The following is a 14,688-nucleotide window of genomic DNA, read 5'->3' as shown; positions in this document are numbered from 1 at the left end:
GTAGAATAGAGTCACAGAGATACAGAGAGATACACGACGTCCTCTGCCTGAGGCCAAGGTAAGAGATGTGAGTAAGTTTCAAGCACTGACCGCATTCCAAAGAGATTAACTTGAACTGAGCTGTGCTTAAATTAGTCATAATAATAAAGTTACATTTTATTACAGGTTTAAAAAATGCTTTGAGAGCAGCATATTTTGTGCACATGGTTCAGACTAGTTCTATGGTAATGTCTAAATCTTGCATTAGAAGAAATGTAGCTTGTACACCTTTAATACAATTTCATTTTTTAATTTGAATTTTTTTGTCTACTGTGAGTAAAAAAAGCAGAGCCCTGATCTCAACATCATGGAGTCAGTCTGGGATTACATGAAGGGACAAAGCAGCTGAGACGCCTGAATCCACAGAAGAAGTGTGGCAACTCCTGCAGGAACAACCCACCTAAGTAAGTACCTGAAAAACTGTGTGCAGGTGTACCGAGAACTGCTGCTGTTGTAAAGGCAAAGCTTTACTTTTAGTGCCTAAAACTTTTACACAGTACTGTATTTAAATCTTTAGTATTATGTCATGGCTCTTTATCTTGGGTGTAGATCAACAAGAGTGTCTCTGGTCTCCGCTGTAGTAATGAGTAGCTGAGAAAGAAAATTCTCTTTTTGGTGACATTCGGGTGACTTTTCTGCAATATGCAGATGATGTTGTCCTTTCAGTTTGTCACATTTCAGAATTGTTTTTCTTTTTCAAAAGAATTTTTTTTAATCACACCTATCATATAAGCATATATATATATATATATACATATATATATATATATTGATTGGTGTTTTTGATTATTGCTAGATAAAAATGTAGATTTTATTAACCTGTGGTGGTCTAAACTGACATTTCCATCTGAGGCGCTGACTTGAATAGGAAGGGAACACATTTTACACATCAAAACACATTACAGCCCGTGAGTCACATGCACTCACCAGTGGCAGGGTTTCCTCCAGGGTTGAGAGTGACTCTGAAGGCTTGATGCCATATGTGGCGGCCAGGGGGGGCATCACAGGGGTCAATGTACAGCAGAACACCTCCAAAACCCAGCTCAGATAGTAGGGATAACTAGACACACACACACATACAAATGTACAATAAATAAGAAAAAGGGATGGTATAGTCACACACTGGGACATGTGTACAAATATAAAAAGCTCAAGTGGACAAGAAAGTAGACTACTCGCCTACACAAACATGACTCAAATACATTTTCACTTGAAAATAAAATCAAATCAATAAGGGGGACAACATTCTTATTCACACAGAAGGACATCCAGACATGCACACACAGCTGACAGTTAATTAAAGCTGCATGGATTTTTGTGATTTTTGTTTGTCTGTCTCTCTCCAATGTTGTTTCTAAGATTGTGGAAACTGGATACAATATCAACTAGACAATAGCAATGACACTTGGTAGAAACAACTCTGTCTCCTAGAAATCACATTTATATACAACTGTCCAACAGCAAATATGTTTTTAAAGAACAGTATCTGCTCTTGCAAATACAAAATCTGGTCATAGCAACTCAAGCATGTGAAACTTTTTTCTGGTAATGTTCAGCACTCACAACATATGGTTAAGGTTGGATAAAGATTGTGGTCTTTGTAACATAGTTAAACTTTTTACAGAGATTTGGACCACAAGACAGGACATGTTTACTAAAGTTCCCTCCACTCAAAAGTATGATTTGCTTGTTGTTAGTTCAGTTGGATCTCTGAGCACGTTCATCTGCTGAAAGTAGAAAGTTTCTCTGTGCTCATCTTAAATCTGAGATTAAGACATGTACATACCAGCAGGATTTGTGACATCACAGCCAGTTTGGAGCCAATTGTTGTCCAGTATGCAAGTTACATGACAAGTGTGATGTGGAAACTTGAAGACTCCAGTGTACATACACTATAAATGGACTTTTCAGTGAAGCAGGGGGCATATTGTGTCCAGCATTTAAATTGAGATTTTTGTATATTCATAGATTCTAGATTTGTCAGTTACAGAGATGTACTTTGTCATTTTTAAAGTTTATAAGTATGAACTTTTTTGATCACTACATGACACCAATTATTATTCAAAGCAATCTTTTTATATGTGTTAAAACATGTGTGCAAGGGCTCTTTAACATTTTAATCTGTTTTATTTCTTGTTAGTCGTGTGCGGATGATGCTTGTATCAGAAATGCAGTGGTTTGGGATTTTGTGGGAACACTGTTTGTTCGATTGTGTGTTTTGTTCATGTTATTATATTGATTGTTTTGTGTTGTTTGTTTAATTCTTTTTATATTATTATTATAATTGTTATTTATCTGTTGAATGTCTGTTAATTATCATTCATGTTTGTGCGGGAAAATGAAATTATGCATCTCAAGGGGTTTATCCTTCCAAATTAATTGAACTGAAACCACAATCTCTCCCTAATCTTAACCTGAGCTTTGTACCCACAACATGCACCTTGACAATCTCTGTATGACTTACATGTGATACAAAAACATGGCACTTCCTAAGTGGAAACCATGTTGCCAATAAACATAATCCATCAAAACATATGTCACAATAAATTTGTGTATACACAGGGTTGGGTATCAATTGCACTCTCTATAGTTGAGACATATAAAGAATAACAAAAAAGACAAGGCAAAATAAACTAAACGCATAAAAAGTATGCCATATCAAATTTTTTTCCACAATATATCTCAGAGAAACTAACTGAGCATGAGCGATGGTACCTGACATCAACTTCACTGGCAGACATATTAACTGCTTGCAGCAAATACAGTGCCAGTTAAAAGTCTGGGCACGCCTTCCCATTCATTTGAATGAGAGAGTGTGTCCAAGCTTTTGACTAGTACTGTATATATTTCTAGTATCATAATATATGTTGTTTTAATGCATATTTCTGCACTGGATGTCAGTGTAAACTGTCAAATAAAGTCAACATGTGTTATTCTTTGAGGAATAGAGTTAAAACTATGCACTATGTGTGTGGAAGCAGTGGGGTGGAGCAGGCAGCAGGTGTACACAAGACACTTTAATGTTTGTTTACGAGTATTTTCGGGTAGAAAACTGTAGTGCTTCTTTACTGCTCTGCATGTGTCTTTGTGTCATCTGACTATTATTGTAAAAGCAGTGTTGTTTCTTCTCAGAGATCACTTGTCAGTCACACAATGTGAGCCATTACTGTGATGTTGTTTTGCTTACATTTTTACACCGTCACGGTTTACATGTTGAATCCTTATTGTGTGATATTAATCAGACAGAGAAGAAAGGAAGAGACTTCTTAATTAATACTCTTTTAAAGAGTTTTGTTCATGTAAGTTGTTGATTGTTTTCCTCATGATAATGGAAGGTGATAGTGTGTTGTTGTTTATTTAGGCATCTCTAGTAATAGCAGAGGGTAGTTGCTGGGTGGGAGGAAGTGTGCTGCAGCTGCCACAGTGCTGAGCAGTATTTCATTGTTGTCCATGTAGTGTCCTTGTTTTTTATGGGCGTAGATGACTATTTTATTGAATATGTGACACCAGCCACGGTCATTCTCCTCTCATCACAACTCTGTCCTTCACTGGAAAACAGGGACACCAGCTACACACACACATACACACACACACACAAAGAAGAAATCACCTGCTTACACTAAAACGCACTGATGCAGAGATTTTCATGCACGTGCAACACACACATATACTCTTTGCAGACAAGTATGTGGTCTGCACACACTGACATGCACATACACACACATTCACATGTGAAAACTCATGCCTGTTTGGGTCGTTCTTTAAGTATTTTTTTTGGCATTTTTGCCTTTATTTGATGGTGGAAAGTGGAGCGGTGACTAAAATACAGGGAGAGTGAGGAGGGGAGGGATGGCATTCAACAAGGCTCTGGGGTAAACTTGAACCAGGGACATAGCAGATACATGTCAGTGTCTTATAATCCTCCACTATACCCCTACCTGTCATGATCTTGGATGATTGCAGAACAGAGACAAAGGTGAACACACTGCTTGTGATGAACAATATGTTATATAAAGCCATATGTATTATGGGGTAATTTTAGCCCACTATTTGCAAATGTTCTCTCTTTTTTCAATTTCTCAGGGGTTCAAATGACAAGAATAAAGCTGGCATTGATTTGGTTTGCAATCGCTTTCCATGCATCTTCATTATCTTCTTCGTCATTCCCCTTACTATATGTTTTCTCTGGTGTACCTCCTCTATCAACCGCACAATTTACTCCTGCTCTAGTTTAGTTTACCTTTAGTGTCAACTTCAGCTAATTTCCTCTTATTTCATCCCTATAGACTGCTGTTAATTTCAGGTGATAAATAAAATGTTATTATAATATCACACCTAATTTAACTCCAGTATGTACATATGCTTTTATTCCACTAACACACATGGATACAATTAAGTCAGAAGCTATTTTCAGTTTTACATAAGTCCTCACTGAGCATACAGGTGTGTGTAATTAAATCATTTTTAATTGAATTGAAACTGAAGATAAATGTATTAGTAATTAACATGTAAGTGGATGTTTATGTTTTCATTAACTGGATTGGAATTTATATTTCCCCCGTCATATTCTAATTGACAGGAAAACTGCTTTGAGCTGAATGTGGCACACATCCAAGTAGAAATGGGCTTAATCAATCAATGCATTGCTCATGTTATTTCTTATGAAGGCAAATGGATTCAGACATCTTTGCAGTGAAGAGGTGCAGATGCAGGAGTTAGTTATGATAAATTTAGAGCAAAAATAATACAAGGAATTAGTGATGCATGACTAGCCATATACAGCAGGCCTGGTTCAGTATTAAAATCCCTGTGCTGCATGCTGTTTTTAGTTTCTTCAAAGGGCACTGAGCTATATCTGGATGCAAGTATATTAAAATACCCAAGATCATTTTGGAAGCTCAGTTTTTAAACCCGCTCATTATATGAAAATTATTTTCTGAGTCAGTCCCTTGCACTTATTTTTAAAGATCAAAAGATTTCAGTCCTCCGTATAAGCGCATATTTTTCTTGCTGCGGGATTATAGTATCAGGTAGATCTCAAGAATAGCATTAAATCACACGTGTGATTCCCCTATCAGTGGAGCAGAGCAGCAGCACTTTACAGAGCTTTCATTTGATCTTACCTTGTACAGCAAAGGCGCTTGGCCGAGCTTGACCAGAGCAATCTGGTTGGTGAGGTTCAAGCTTTCTCTGGCTCTCCTCAGGTCATCCACGCTGGCGTACTGGACATCCACCACCTCCCCCTGGTGAGGGAGAACAGCACAGAGGCTCAGGGATCAGCAGTTACTAATAATGCCCTTCATTGAAATCTTTTCCCAAGATGTTTATGTGTAATAAACCACCCAGATGTCAGCTGGTGGGTCACTGGCTTATCCGTACTGTTCCTATGACCTCATTCTGATCTAACCTCAATACTTTCTGAGTACTGACTGAAAAATGATGAGTAGCTCAAGTTAGCATTGAGTGCTTTTTCATCTTTAAACAGATACAGTATTTCCAATTTTATGCTAATTTTACTATGAACTTGTCTGGCTGCTTGTTTTAAGACAACATTATTGGCTCATATTTCACACATAAAAGGCAGTTTACTAGTCATGGGAGAACTACTCAGTGAGCAAAAATGTGATGTCATCAGGGTCATCTGAAATTGGGCTTACTCGGCAGAGAGGGTCTACCTAAGAGATGCTATTAAGTTGCATTGTGGGAAATGTAGGACTGACCCATACTTTAAGCCAGGATATTGTGGCCTCTGCTGCATCGATTTTGCCCATTCTTCTTAAAACGTGTCTTTTGTGAGTCCTCCAACTGTATGGAAATGTGACACTTTATTGCTTGAGTATCCCTTAAAACACTACCGTGTTTGACATGTTTGGCTAGTTTTGTTAAATGAACGAAAAAGGGTATATTTTGCAACATGAACAAAAACAAAAAAGACAAAAAGAGTAGTTGTAAAATCATATTTTATAAACGTGAGCCAACATTAATGCATAAAGCTGCTAAAAAGTTACTATTAGAATGAAGGCCACAATATATACAATTCAAGTAGTTCATGAAATGAGCTTTAAACCTGAATTTAAAGTATGTTGGAGATAAACACTGAGTTGCAATTTGATAGCACTTATTCCACAGCTGAGCTCCCTGATATCTGATGTAGAATTGACAGAGAGTTGTTCTAAATCTTGAAAGATGTAAATGATTTACATGTCTGTTGTTAGATGCACGGATGACTGATTTTGTCTGAAAAAATGTACTAAATATTGTATCAGGCTGATATACACACACTTGTAGATTATATACACACACACACACACATACACGTATATACATATTACATACAAATAAGATATATTAAACATAACGATGTTGACAATGACAATTTTACTACAATGCTAGACTTTTAATAGGCAATGAATCAGTTGTCAGTGTGCATATAATTATACTGTATCCTCCTTACAGTCTCTCTAATCAATAGCACCGATAAACACTAACAACAGAATCTGGACTCTGGAACTACACTGGCCAAGTGTGTGTTTGCATCCTTGTACGTGTTTGTGTGCCTGTCTGAGCGAGTGTTATCATCTCCCAAATTAAAGTGACCTAGAAGTTGTTGAGGAAAGTCAAAGCATTACTTTTTGGGGTCTCTCTCTTTCTCTCTCTGTCTCTCTCTCCTTCCCCACTCCCTCACTGCATCACCTGGGCCTGATTCATTTTTCATGTGGCCTGGGGGCGAGTGTAACACGATGCTGCAGTGGGGAGAAAATGAGGGAGGGTGTGAGAGAGAGAGACTGAATGTGTGAGTGAGAGAGAGAAAGAAAGAGAGAGCACATCTTTTTGCATCAGGAGGGCCCAGGAGAGGAGAGGGGGAGAGATTTATCGCTCCTGCCTGCATTTGCATCATAAAAGTCCTCCATTTAAACTGCAGACCATGGAACAGTACAAGACGCAGCAAATTGAAATACAGAAGAATCTCTATGCACTGAGATGGTGCTGCTTGAACTAGATCCATCTCTCTTTCCTCTCTCCCTTTTTTTTTCTCCTTTCGTTTCATCTTGGTGAGGTAATGAAATTAACAATGTAGTAGCTTCTGTCTGGCTGAAGATGTGAGCATCATTCTCCAGCTGAAGTGATGAATTTTCCTCAGCCAGGCATTCACACAAAATTTTGGTTCAAGAGTTTTTGAAGGATGATAAAAAGACTGGCACACAGGATGCGGTGTGTGTGTGTGTGTGTGTGTGTGTGTGTGTGCGCAGCTGTTGCAGTAACTTTTGTTTCAATACTAAAACAATTATGAAACTTGAACTTGACCACTGCATTTGAAGGAACATTTAATCATTTTCAGAAATTGAATTCATCAAGCAGCGCGATATTTTTACTCTCAGTGATGTGATGTCAAGTTCTCGCCTTGTCCTTTCCTCATCTGGACACGTAGGAGATGTGATCAAACACAACAAAACAAAAGGTTGAACGCTAATTGAACATGCCAGAATTAAATCCCCCCCAACACTCCTCTCAGTACTGTGGATACTTGGCCAGATGTGCCGATACAGTTAATGTCATTCTTGCAAGTCACTGTTTAATTCAGCTCTATGCGCAGCACACAGCAGACTTTAATAGCCTATTGAATAGAAAAATAAACACAACATGCAATAGAACAATGTGCTGTCATCATAAGAATAAACAGGCTACATTATATGCCTACTTGTCAGACTAAGAAAACAGATGCAGTGTCATCTCTATTGTCACTCGCTGTCAAGCCCATTTATGATTTTATTGTTGTTTGCACTGTAAACTATTCTCACACTGCAGCCCTTGACTTTTTTTTTTTTTTTTTTTTTTTTTTTTTTTTTAATAGCCTATTTTTATTTTAGATATTTTATATGGGTATATATGGGTATATGGGTGAAGCAGCATAAATCACTATGAGGGGGATAAATTTTTGTCCCCACCGGGAATAAAAATAATTCAGCAGAGGCAGAGACATATAGACCAGAGGGGGGGGAATCCCCGCCGTCCCCCTGGCAAATCGAACACTACTGGCACAGTATATCTTGACGGACTCAGGTTATATAAGGATACTATGAGATACACTGAACGATGTTGGTGAAATATTTTTCACCATTTTATCCCATAAAATTATAAATATTTAATATATCTGACCACAATTACATCCCCATGCTTTTAAACAGAATTTAGTCCATACAAGATTTCACAAACTGACACTCCTGAAGCTGATGAGTAAAGTTACATTCACACTTTCATCATAACAGAAAAAAACTCATTTGACCTGCCACATAATCAAGAGTGTCGGAGTAGTTCAGTCCTAACAGGCCAAAAAGTCTCAGAGTGATTAATTTTTTATCCTAATCTTAAGAAATAAGACATTTTATTATTATTTTAGCTTATGTAACATCTCCTGTCTAGGCCAATATTTAGGAGAGCTCCAGAGGTGTCCTAACCTGTTAGGAGCTGCTGCGAGATGGCATTCAAGCAGAAACAATCCGTGAGGGGAGAGATTTCTTGGTGAACGGTTGATAGAAGATGAGCTTATAAAAAGATACTGTTTTGACAAACACTGAATGATTTTTGAAACAGGCTTTGATGAGGACACATGCCATCCCTGCAGGAGCCAATGTCCTCACGCTTTTTCACACGGGGAAAATACAGCTTTGCAACAGTGATGATTCTTTCAGAACAGCACAGTTTTAATAATAATGTCAGTAATAAAATCCAATTTTGATCGCTTACAGCTATTTATCAAGATATTGTGCATGGCAAGGGTCCTCAGTGAGAGCGGATTAAAACTTATTTGAAGACAATCATGTCCACCTTCCTAGATGTCATTTGCTTCATTGTCATGAATGATATCTCAACTATAATTACGTTACATGTAAAATATAATACATGGTCTTTTATCTTATCATTTTTTTTATTTCAATTTATGCTGGAGCTTTCATATTTAAGAGATGTCTTCATATAGTTATGGCATATTTCCCAAGACTGGGTGACATTAAGCACATTTTTTCTCTAACTATCGGGGACATAAAGTAGAATATTCTATGTTCTCCAGTGGAAAGGTAACCACAGCCCACAGAAGGTTTCTACCATTATCACAATATATGCAAGATGAGTCACCATCATAGGGATTTTAAAAGAATGTTTGATAGGGCTCATTTTATACATCTGAGTCAAATTGCCTACTATTTCATTTGCATATACATTTACTTTTTAAGCTACGCAAGTGGTTTGCAAATGTTTACTTTAAGTCCACTATGTTAACAGGATCTTGGTTAACTGTTATCAAGACACAAAAAAAGATTATGAGATTAAGCTTCATGTTAAATTTGGCATCATATTTTTGTATATATTAGTTATTATAAGTTATCTGAGTATTCACATAAAATCTACACATTAATAAATACAGGCCCTGATATATAGGAAAACCCTAATCTACAACTAAATGAAGGGGAAGAGATTAATAAAAGGACCAAAGAAGGAAAAGAGGACTCTCTTTTTCCAAAACCACAGTATATGAAAATAGTGGAGAATGGTAAAGAAAACAGAAGCATCCATGCAGGGAGGAGACAAAGGAGGTCATGGGATTGTTTCTGCAACATACTGATTGAAGGCTGCTCAATCACACCCCGCAATTAACTCTTTACACATCAAGTAAATGAAGTGCCTTTACAATCACACTGTCATTATGTCAGACAAAGGAGTGGTGGTGTTGTTGAGAGAGCCACTTTGAAAGACTTCACAGGCTACATGGCAAGATGTTCAACTAGAGTAAAACTGCATCCGAGGTATATTATATTTTTGTTGAAAGAAACGGGTCAAGTAGTAACATAATGCAAAATTAAACAAAAGAAAATTGCAAGGATCAAAGTATGCTGTCGGTTATGAGCAGCTCCTCTTGGGCTCTCCTTGTTTCAGCTGACAAGGAGGGCGGCAGTCCTTTGTCACTTGAAGCACTTATGTCCCTTTGAGAGAGTCACAGTAGGGGTAGCTGTGATGTAGCTGGGCTACTGGCTCTACTATGAAAAGCAATGCAAAACGGATAAAAAATGAATGGAAACCAGCAGCTATGAAAACTGTGGACTATAACTCACAGATCAACTCTCCTGCTTAAAATCTGATCCCCTCAGTGTGACATTTGAAAATGAAAGTGCATAATGATCTTGCATAGTATTTCGCCATGCCTACACCAATCTGCTTTTGTACTGAGAATATACTGTCATCTATTCTTTCTCTGATGGCATGTCCTTGCACACACAAGCGTTTCAAAATTAATGTCTTCTGTTTATCCTTTAGGTGGCGCAGTGAGCCTGGACAGGACATAAATGACAAGTATTGTGTATTCTGTCCGAGGGAAGTAATACATATACAAGCTTATAAATGTTGGGCATAGTTACTCTTAACGCATACATACTCAACATGTGAAATCCAGTCCACATCCAGATCAAATAACAGTTTAATCCACACCGGTAACATCTGTATGTATATTTATATGTATATTTTTTTCTGCCGGTCTTTGTATTGTATGCACATAATGACAGATGTGGTGTAATGTATTGTAATAAGGGTTAATGGTTTATACTGTATGAAAAACTATATATATGAACTGTGATATAGATATAGATATAGATATGAACTGTGTATGGGTATAGTCTAAACTATGTATTTCTGAGACAGAACAAACATAAATGTTATTGCTTACTTCTCAATAGGGTGCTGTTTGTTCTTATTTAAGAATGTCTTCATGTATTTACAATATTTTTTTTTGGTTTTGCATTTAATAAAATGAGAGAAATAATGGAACACTGAAACATGCAATTTATTTTTTTCTACTGAGCCAAAAAATGTTGGTGCACATCAAAACGACATTGGAAGTGATAATGTAAATTATACACAGGACTACTAATCTTTAATTAAACTGAGGTGCCACTACGCTGCTGTAAAATGTGGTTCAGCTACATTTTTAACTGCACTTATGGGGAAACTTTCAATTCCTGTTGAGGTTTCATAGCCGTTAGACACAGCATATAATAAAAGCTTAAAGACCTCCAACATGGAAAATGGTAAAAAAAAAAAAAAAAAAGAAAGAAAAGAAAAAAAGATTGTTATGCTGTCATGATGTGTTGGTCTGTTTTCACTGTATGTAGACACAATCCTGTAAATGTATTCTTGTTCGGACAGTAACTGCAGAATATTCATAATTACACTGCAGGCTGCCCTTATAGAGGAGATGATTTCATTAGATTCTGGAGCACATGTTCCTACATTTGCATATTAATGAGGAAAAACTTTTTTTTTTTTTTAACTGGAAGAACTCCATTATGCTCTAAGAGGCAGAGTTCATATTAATACCAGCCATGATTTATGTGAAGATAAGTGTGATGACATAGTACTAGTTTCTAAATAATGCTAATTACCTTAATTACAGAGCTTATTAGTATAGCTTGTTATATTTATTGCATTGCAGTTGATGAAAGATTAAGCAGCTCAAGTATGATTAATTATCAATTTTCACATTATTTAGAGTGAAGAGCAGTATAGCAAATGCAACATCTACTTTGGGAGACAGCTTTTGAAAACTTCCGCCCGGATATTGCCTTTGATTTTGTATCTTATTTTTAATTAAGAATACTTGGCTGTTCTGGAAGATAATTTGGCATCCTGTCTGTATTTTATAATTTCACAATTGAAATAGGTAATGATATCATATGTAAGTGAAAAGCCTTCACAAAAGCCACATAATATAGCAGGGCTTCCAGATTAATTACGTCATTATATAGTTTATTATGTTGGGATATAATCAATCATTCATTAACATGTCATTTTTAGAGTGTAGATTGTTCCAACAAGGCAGACATTACACAGAAGAGACAAATCCTGCAAATGTTTACTCAGTGATTATGAATACACAGGTGTACACATGAATATAAATGTACCTGTATGTCTTTAGATACAGGGATACACATTGTTAACCCACTGGATCTACTGTATGCTTAGTATTCTCTCCTAAGTACATTTACACCAAGTTAAATATAGGTTATATAATGGTTTATTAGTTTTGGGCTATTTATAAGTGGTAGCATGGGTTGTTTGTGTGTAAGTGGTTGTATGCATGTGTGTGGGTGTTTTTATGCATGTGGAGGTGGGTGGTAAACCTGGGAGGGAGTGTGGATATGGTAAGAAAGGAGGTGTGCAACAAGGGAGGGAGAGAACATGGGGCTACTGAGGGTTAGGATAGGGAGGGTTCTGTTTATATACCTGTGATGTAATACTAGAGATGTACTGGGACCAGAACCAAGCTATAGTATGACCACATTCTTTCTAAATCCTGGTGCAACCAAGACAACTCTTGATCTCCAAGAAAAACAGCACTCTCATCAGTGCTACCCCTTGAGGGTCTTCCCAGCCTCAGCTCCATCTGCCTGCAGATGTTGTCTATGCACCTACTGTAGAGTCAGCTGAGGGATGGGGGGTAAACCTCCTAAGAGGGATACAGTCAGGGTCAGCTTTATCTCATCTCTGGCTGGACTTTGTTGGGCTTCCAAGGGAATAGATTGACAGTGTAGCTCTTCAACTGCTGTTTCATTGATGCCACTATGGTTGCACCCCTCTGTCAACATGGCTTTTCTTATCAGTTCCTTCAACCATCTCCTGCATCAGCATCCTGAGCTGTCCTGAGATCACCAAGGACAAGACCATGTGAGCACCCATACCCTGATGTCCCAAGACATCATTGTCAAAGGAAGAATCATTCATGCTGCTCTCCAGAGAGTACTCTTTTCTCATCTTCATTGGCCCAGACATTCAGCAACTGACACAGTGTTGTAAAGAAGGCATCAGAATCCCACCTGCATCCTCAGATCTTTCCAGAGTGGGGGTCTTACAGCAGATATCTTGACCATCCCATCACTGGCCATTGTCCTCTGCTCTAACAGCAATGATGACCAGTCAATCAAGAAACTGATCAAAATTCCAGGTCTTCCCTCTTCCCATTGCTTGTCATTCTGCCCCTGACAGCAGAACGTCAAAAGCAGTTTCTTTCTAAAGGGCACCACTACATACATTACATTGTCCCTCAAAGAGTAAAATCTCTCACCTCTAACACTGTCTCTCTCTCACAGTCTAAATCTCAGGCTATGTCAGTGGCGATGGCAGTCATTGCCTGGAAGCACCTCACATCGGTAGGGCATATAATTCTCTATCCCACCTTAGGTAAGGTGAATAAGAGGACAGTGGACTGATGTCTGGCTGTTCTTCGTTTCTCTGTCTCCACCTCCTTCACTGGTGTGTGGTGCTACCACTATTCTGATTTCTGATGGGAAACCATATTCAACAAAGACACAAGAGTGGACACAAGTTACCTTGCGAGGCCACTGGATTCCTGTGATCACGTGAGAATCCACCTTGTCAGGCTTAAAGTTATGCGCTTATATGCCAGAAATGTTAGACGAGGATAGATAGACCCAATCACCTGCCAAGTATTTTTTGAAAGTGCCTGCTCTTTTCCAAACAGTTTCTATGGACAACTTCTCAGATGGTTCTGTGTAACAAACCGTCTGGCACATCAGGTTAGCAAATCAGGGACTTGGCCTTAACCCCAGGCCACCAAGGAGCACCACCTTCTTCATTTTTGTTCAATAGGATCTTGATCCAAAGTGCCAGATTCAGTTTCTAAAAAGATGGCTTTGGAGTACTTTGAATGAGTACTCAGCTGATTTAATAACAAGCATTCCTAAAGTCAGAGAGCTTGTGATATAAAAATATTGGGCAATCGTTTTCTCTTACTCTCCATGGCTAATGGATGATTCATGCCTAGCTGGAAACTTTAGGCCAGATCCCATAAAAAATAGAAATAGTAGTTAACAGAACTTATAGAATTGGAATAATGCCAGTTCTATTACTATTAGAGTAGCCTTCTAACAGCATGCCCATCTTGCCCAGTTCAGGGGAGAGTACAGTTCTGACAACAGACCTTGATTGGATTAACCAATACTAAAGCCCAATTGGGGTTGCATGAACTCATAGTTCTCAGCAAATGCTATATATGTCTCCAGTATTAAATTTAAAAAAAAAAAAAAGTTCTTCACAAGAGAAGAGAGGAGGTAAAAGGTGAACAAAGAGAAGATAGGGGAGGGGTGAGGACAAGTACTTAACTATACCTGTGTTGAATTAGTCAAAGGCTTTTCCCCACAGCCTATCCTTGGAAGGCTTAAAAGTGAGTATTTATAAAGCATCAGTGAGCTTCTTGATGCTGTGATGTTGAGTCACGGAATGAAGCCCCTGCCTTTACCCCAGCTTACCTTTAACTTTGTCATTTGTATCCTGCTGGATTTGAGGTGATTTGAAGTGAATTGAATTTCTCTGCAAAAAATAAGTCATGTCAAGTTTTGGTATTCAAAAAGATATACAGGAACAAAGAGATATTCACAGACTTGGGTCAAACAATAATTTTGCCTAATAGGACACCTGGAAATTTGGTCCAACAAAAACACAGGAGCATTCATCATACACCATGAAAAACCATAGGACATAAAGTACATAAAGTACTGTTACATTTCTGGGTCTTATTTTCTGTAATCATTTTGCACAAAGATTATTTTATCTAAGTGGTTATTTCTTAGAAATTCTCCTGGAGGG

The 14,688-nt window shown here is 37.8% G+C and overlaps 1 protein-coding gene across 12 annotated transcripts in view; it reads right to left on the bottom strand.

The window, feature by feature from the left end:
* LOC121900143 (inactive N-acetylated-alpha-linked acidic dipeptidase-like protein 2) overlaps positions 1-14,688 on the bottom strand; it is a 651,762-nt gene that overhangs the window by 269,752 nt on the left and 367,322 nt on the right. For all 12 annotated transcript variants that reach the window (XM_042416175.1, XM_042416174.1, XM_042416172.1 and 9 more), the window contains 2 exons: positions 5,163-5,282; positions 967-1,099 (listed from right to left, as the gene is read on the bottom strand). In XM_042416175.1, the coding sequence (XP_042272109.1) occupies positions 967-1,099; positions 5,163-5,282 (253 nt within the window). The remainder of the gene's footprint in view (positions 1-966; positions 1,100-5,162; positions 5,283-14,688) is intronic.

Source organism: Thunnus maccoyii, chromosome 7 (genome assembly GCF_910596095.1).
Source record: "Thunnus maccoyii chromosome 7, fThuMac1.1, whole genome shotgun sequence".
Taxonomy (NCBI): Eukaryota; Metazoa; Chordata; class Actinopteri; order Scombriformes; family Scombridae; genus Thunnus; species Thunnus maccoyii.
Note: the sequence above shows the minus strand (reverse complement) of the source record. Positions and strands in the feature narration are given on the sequence as shown.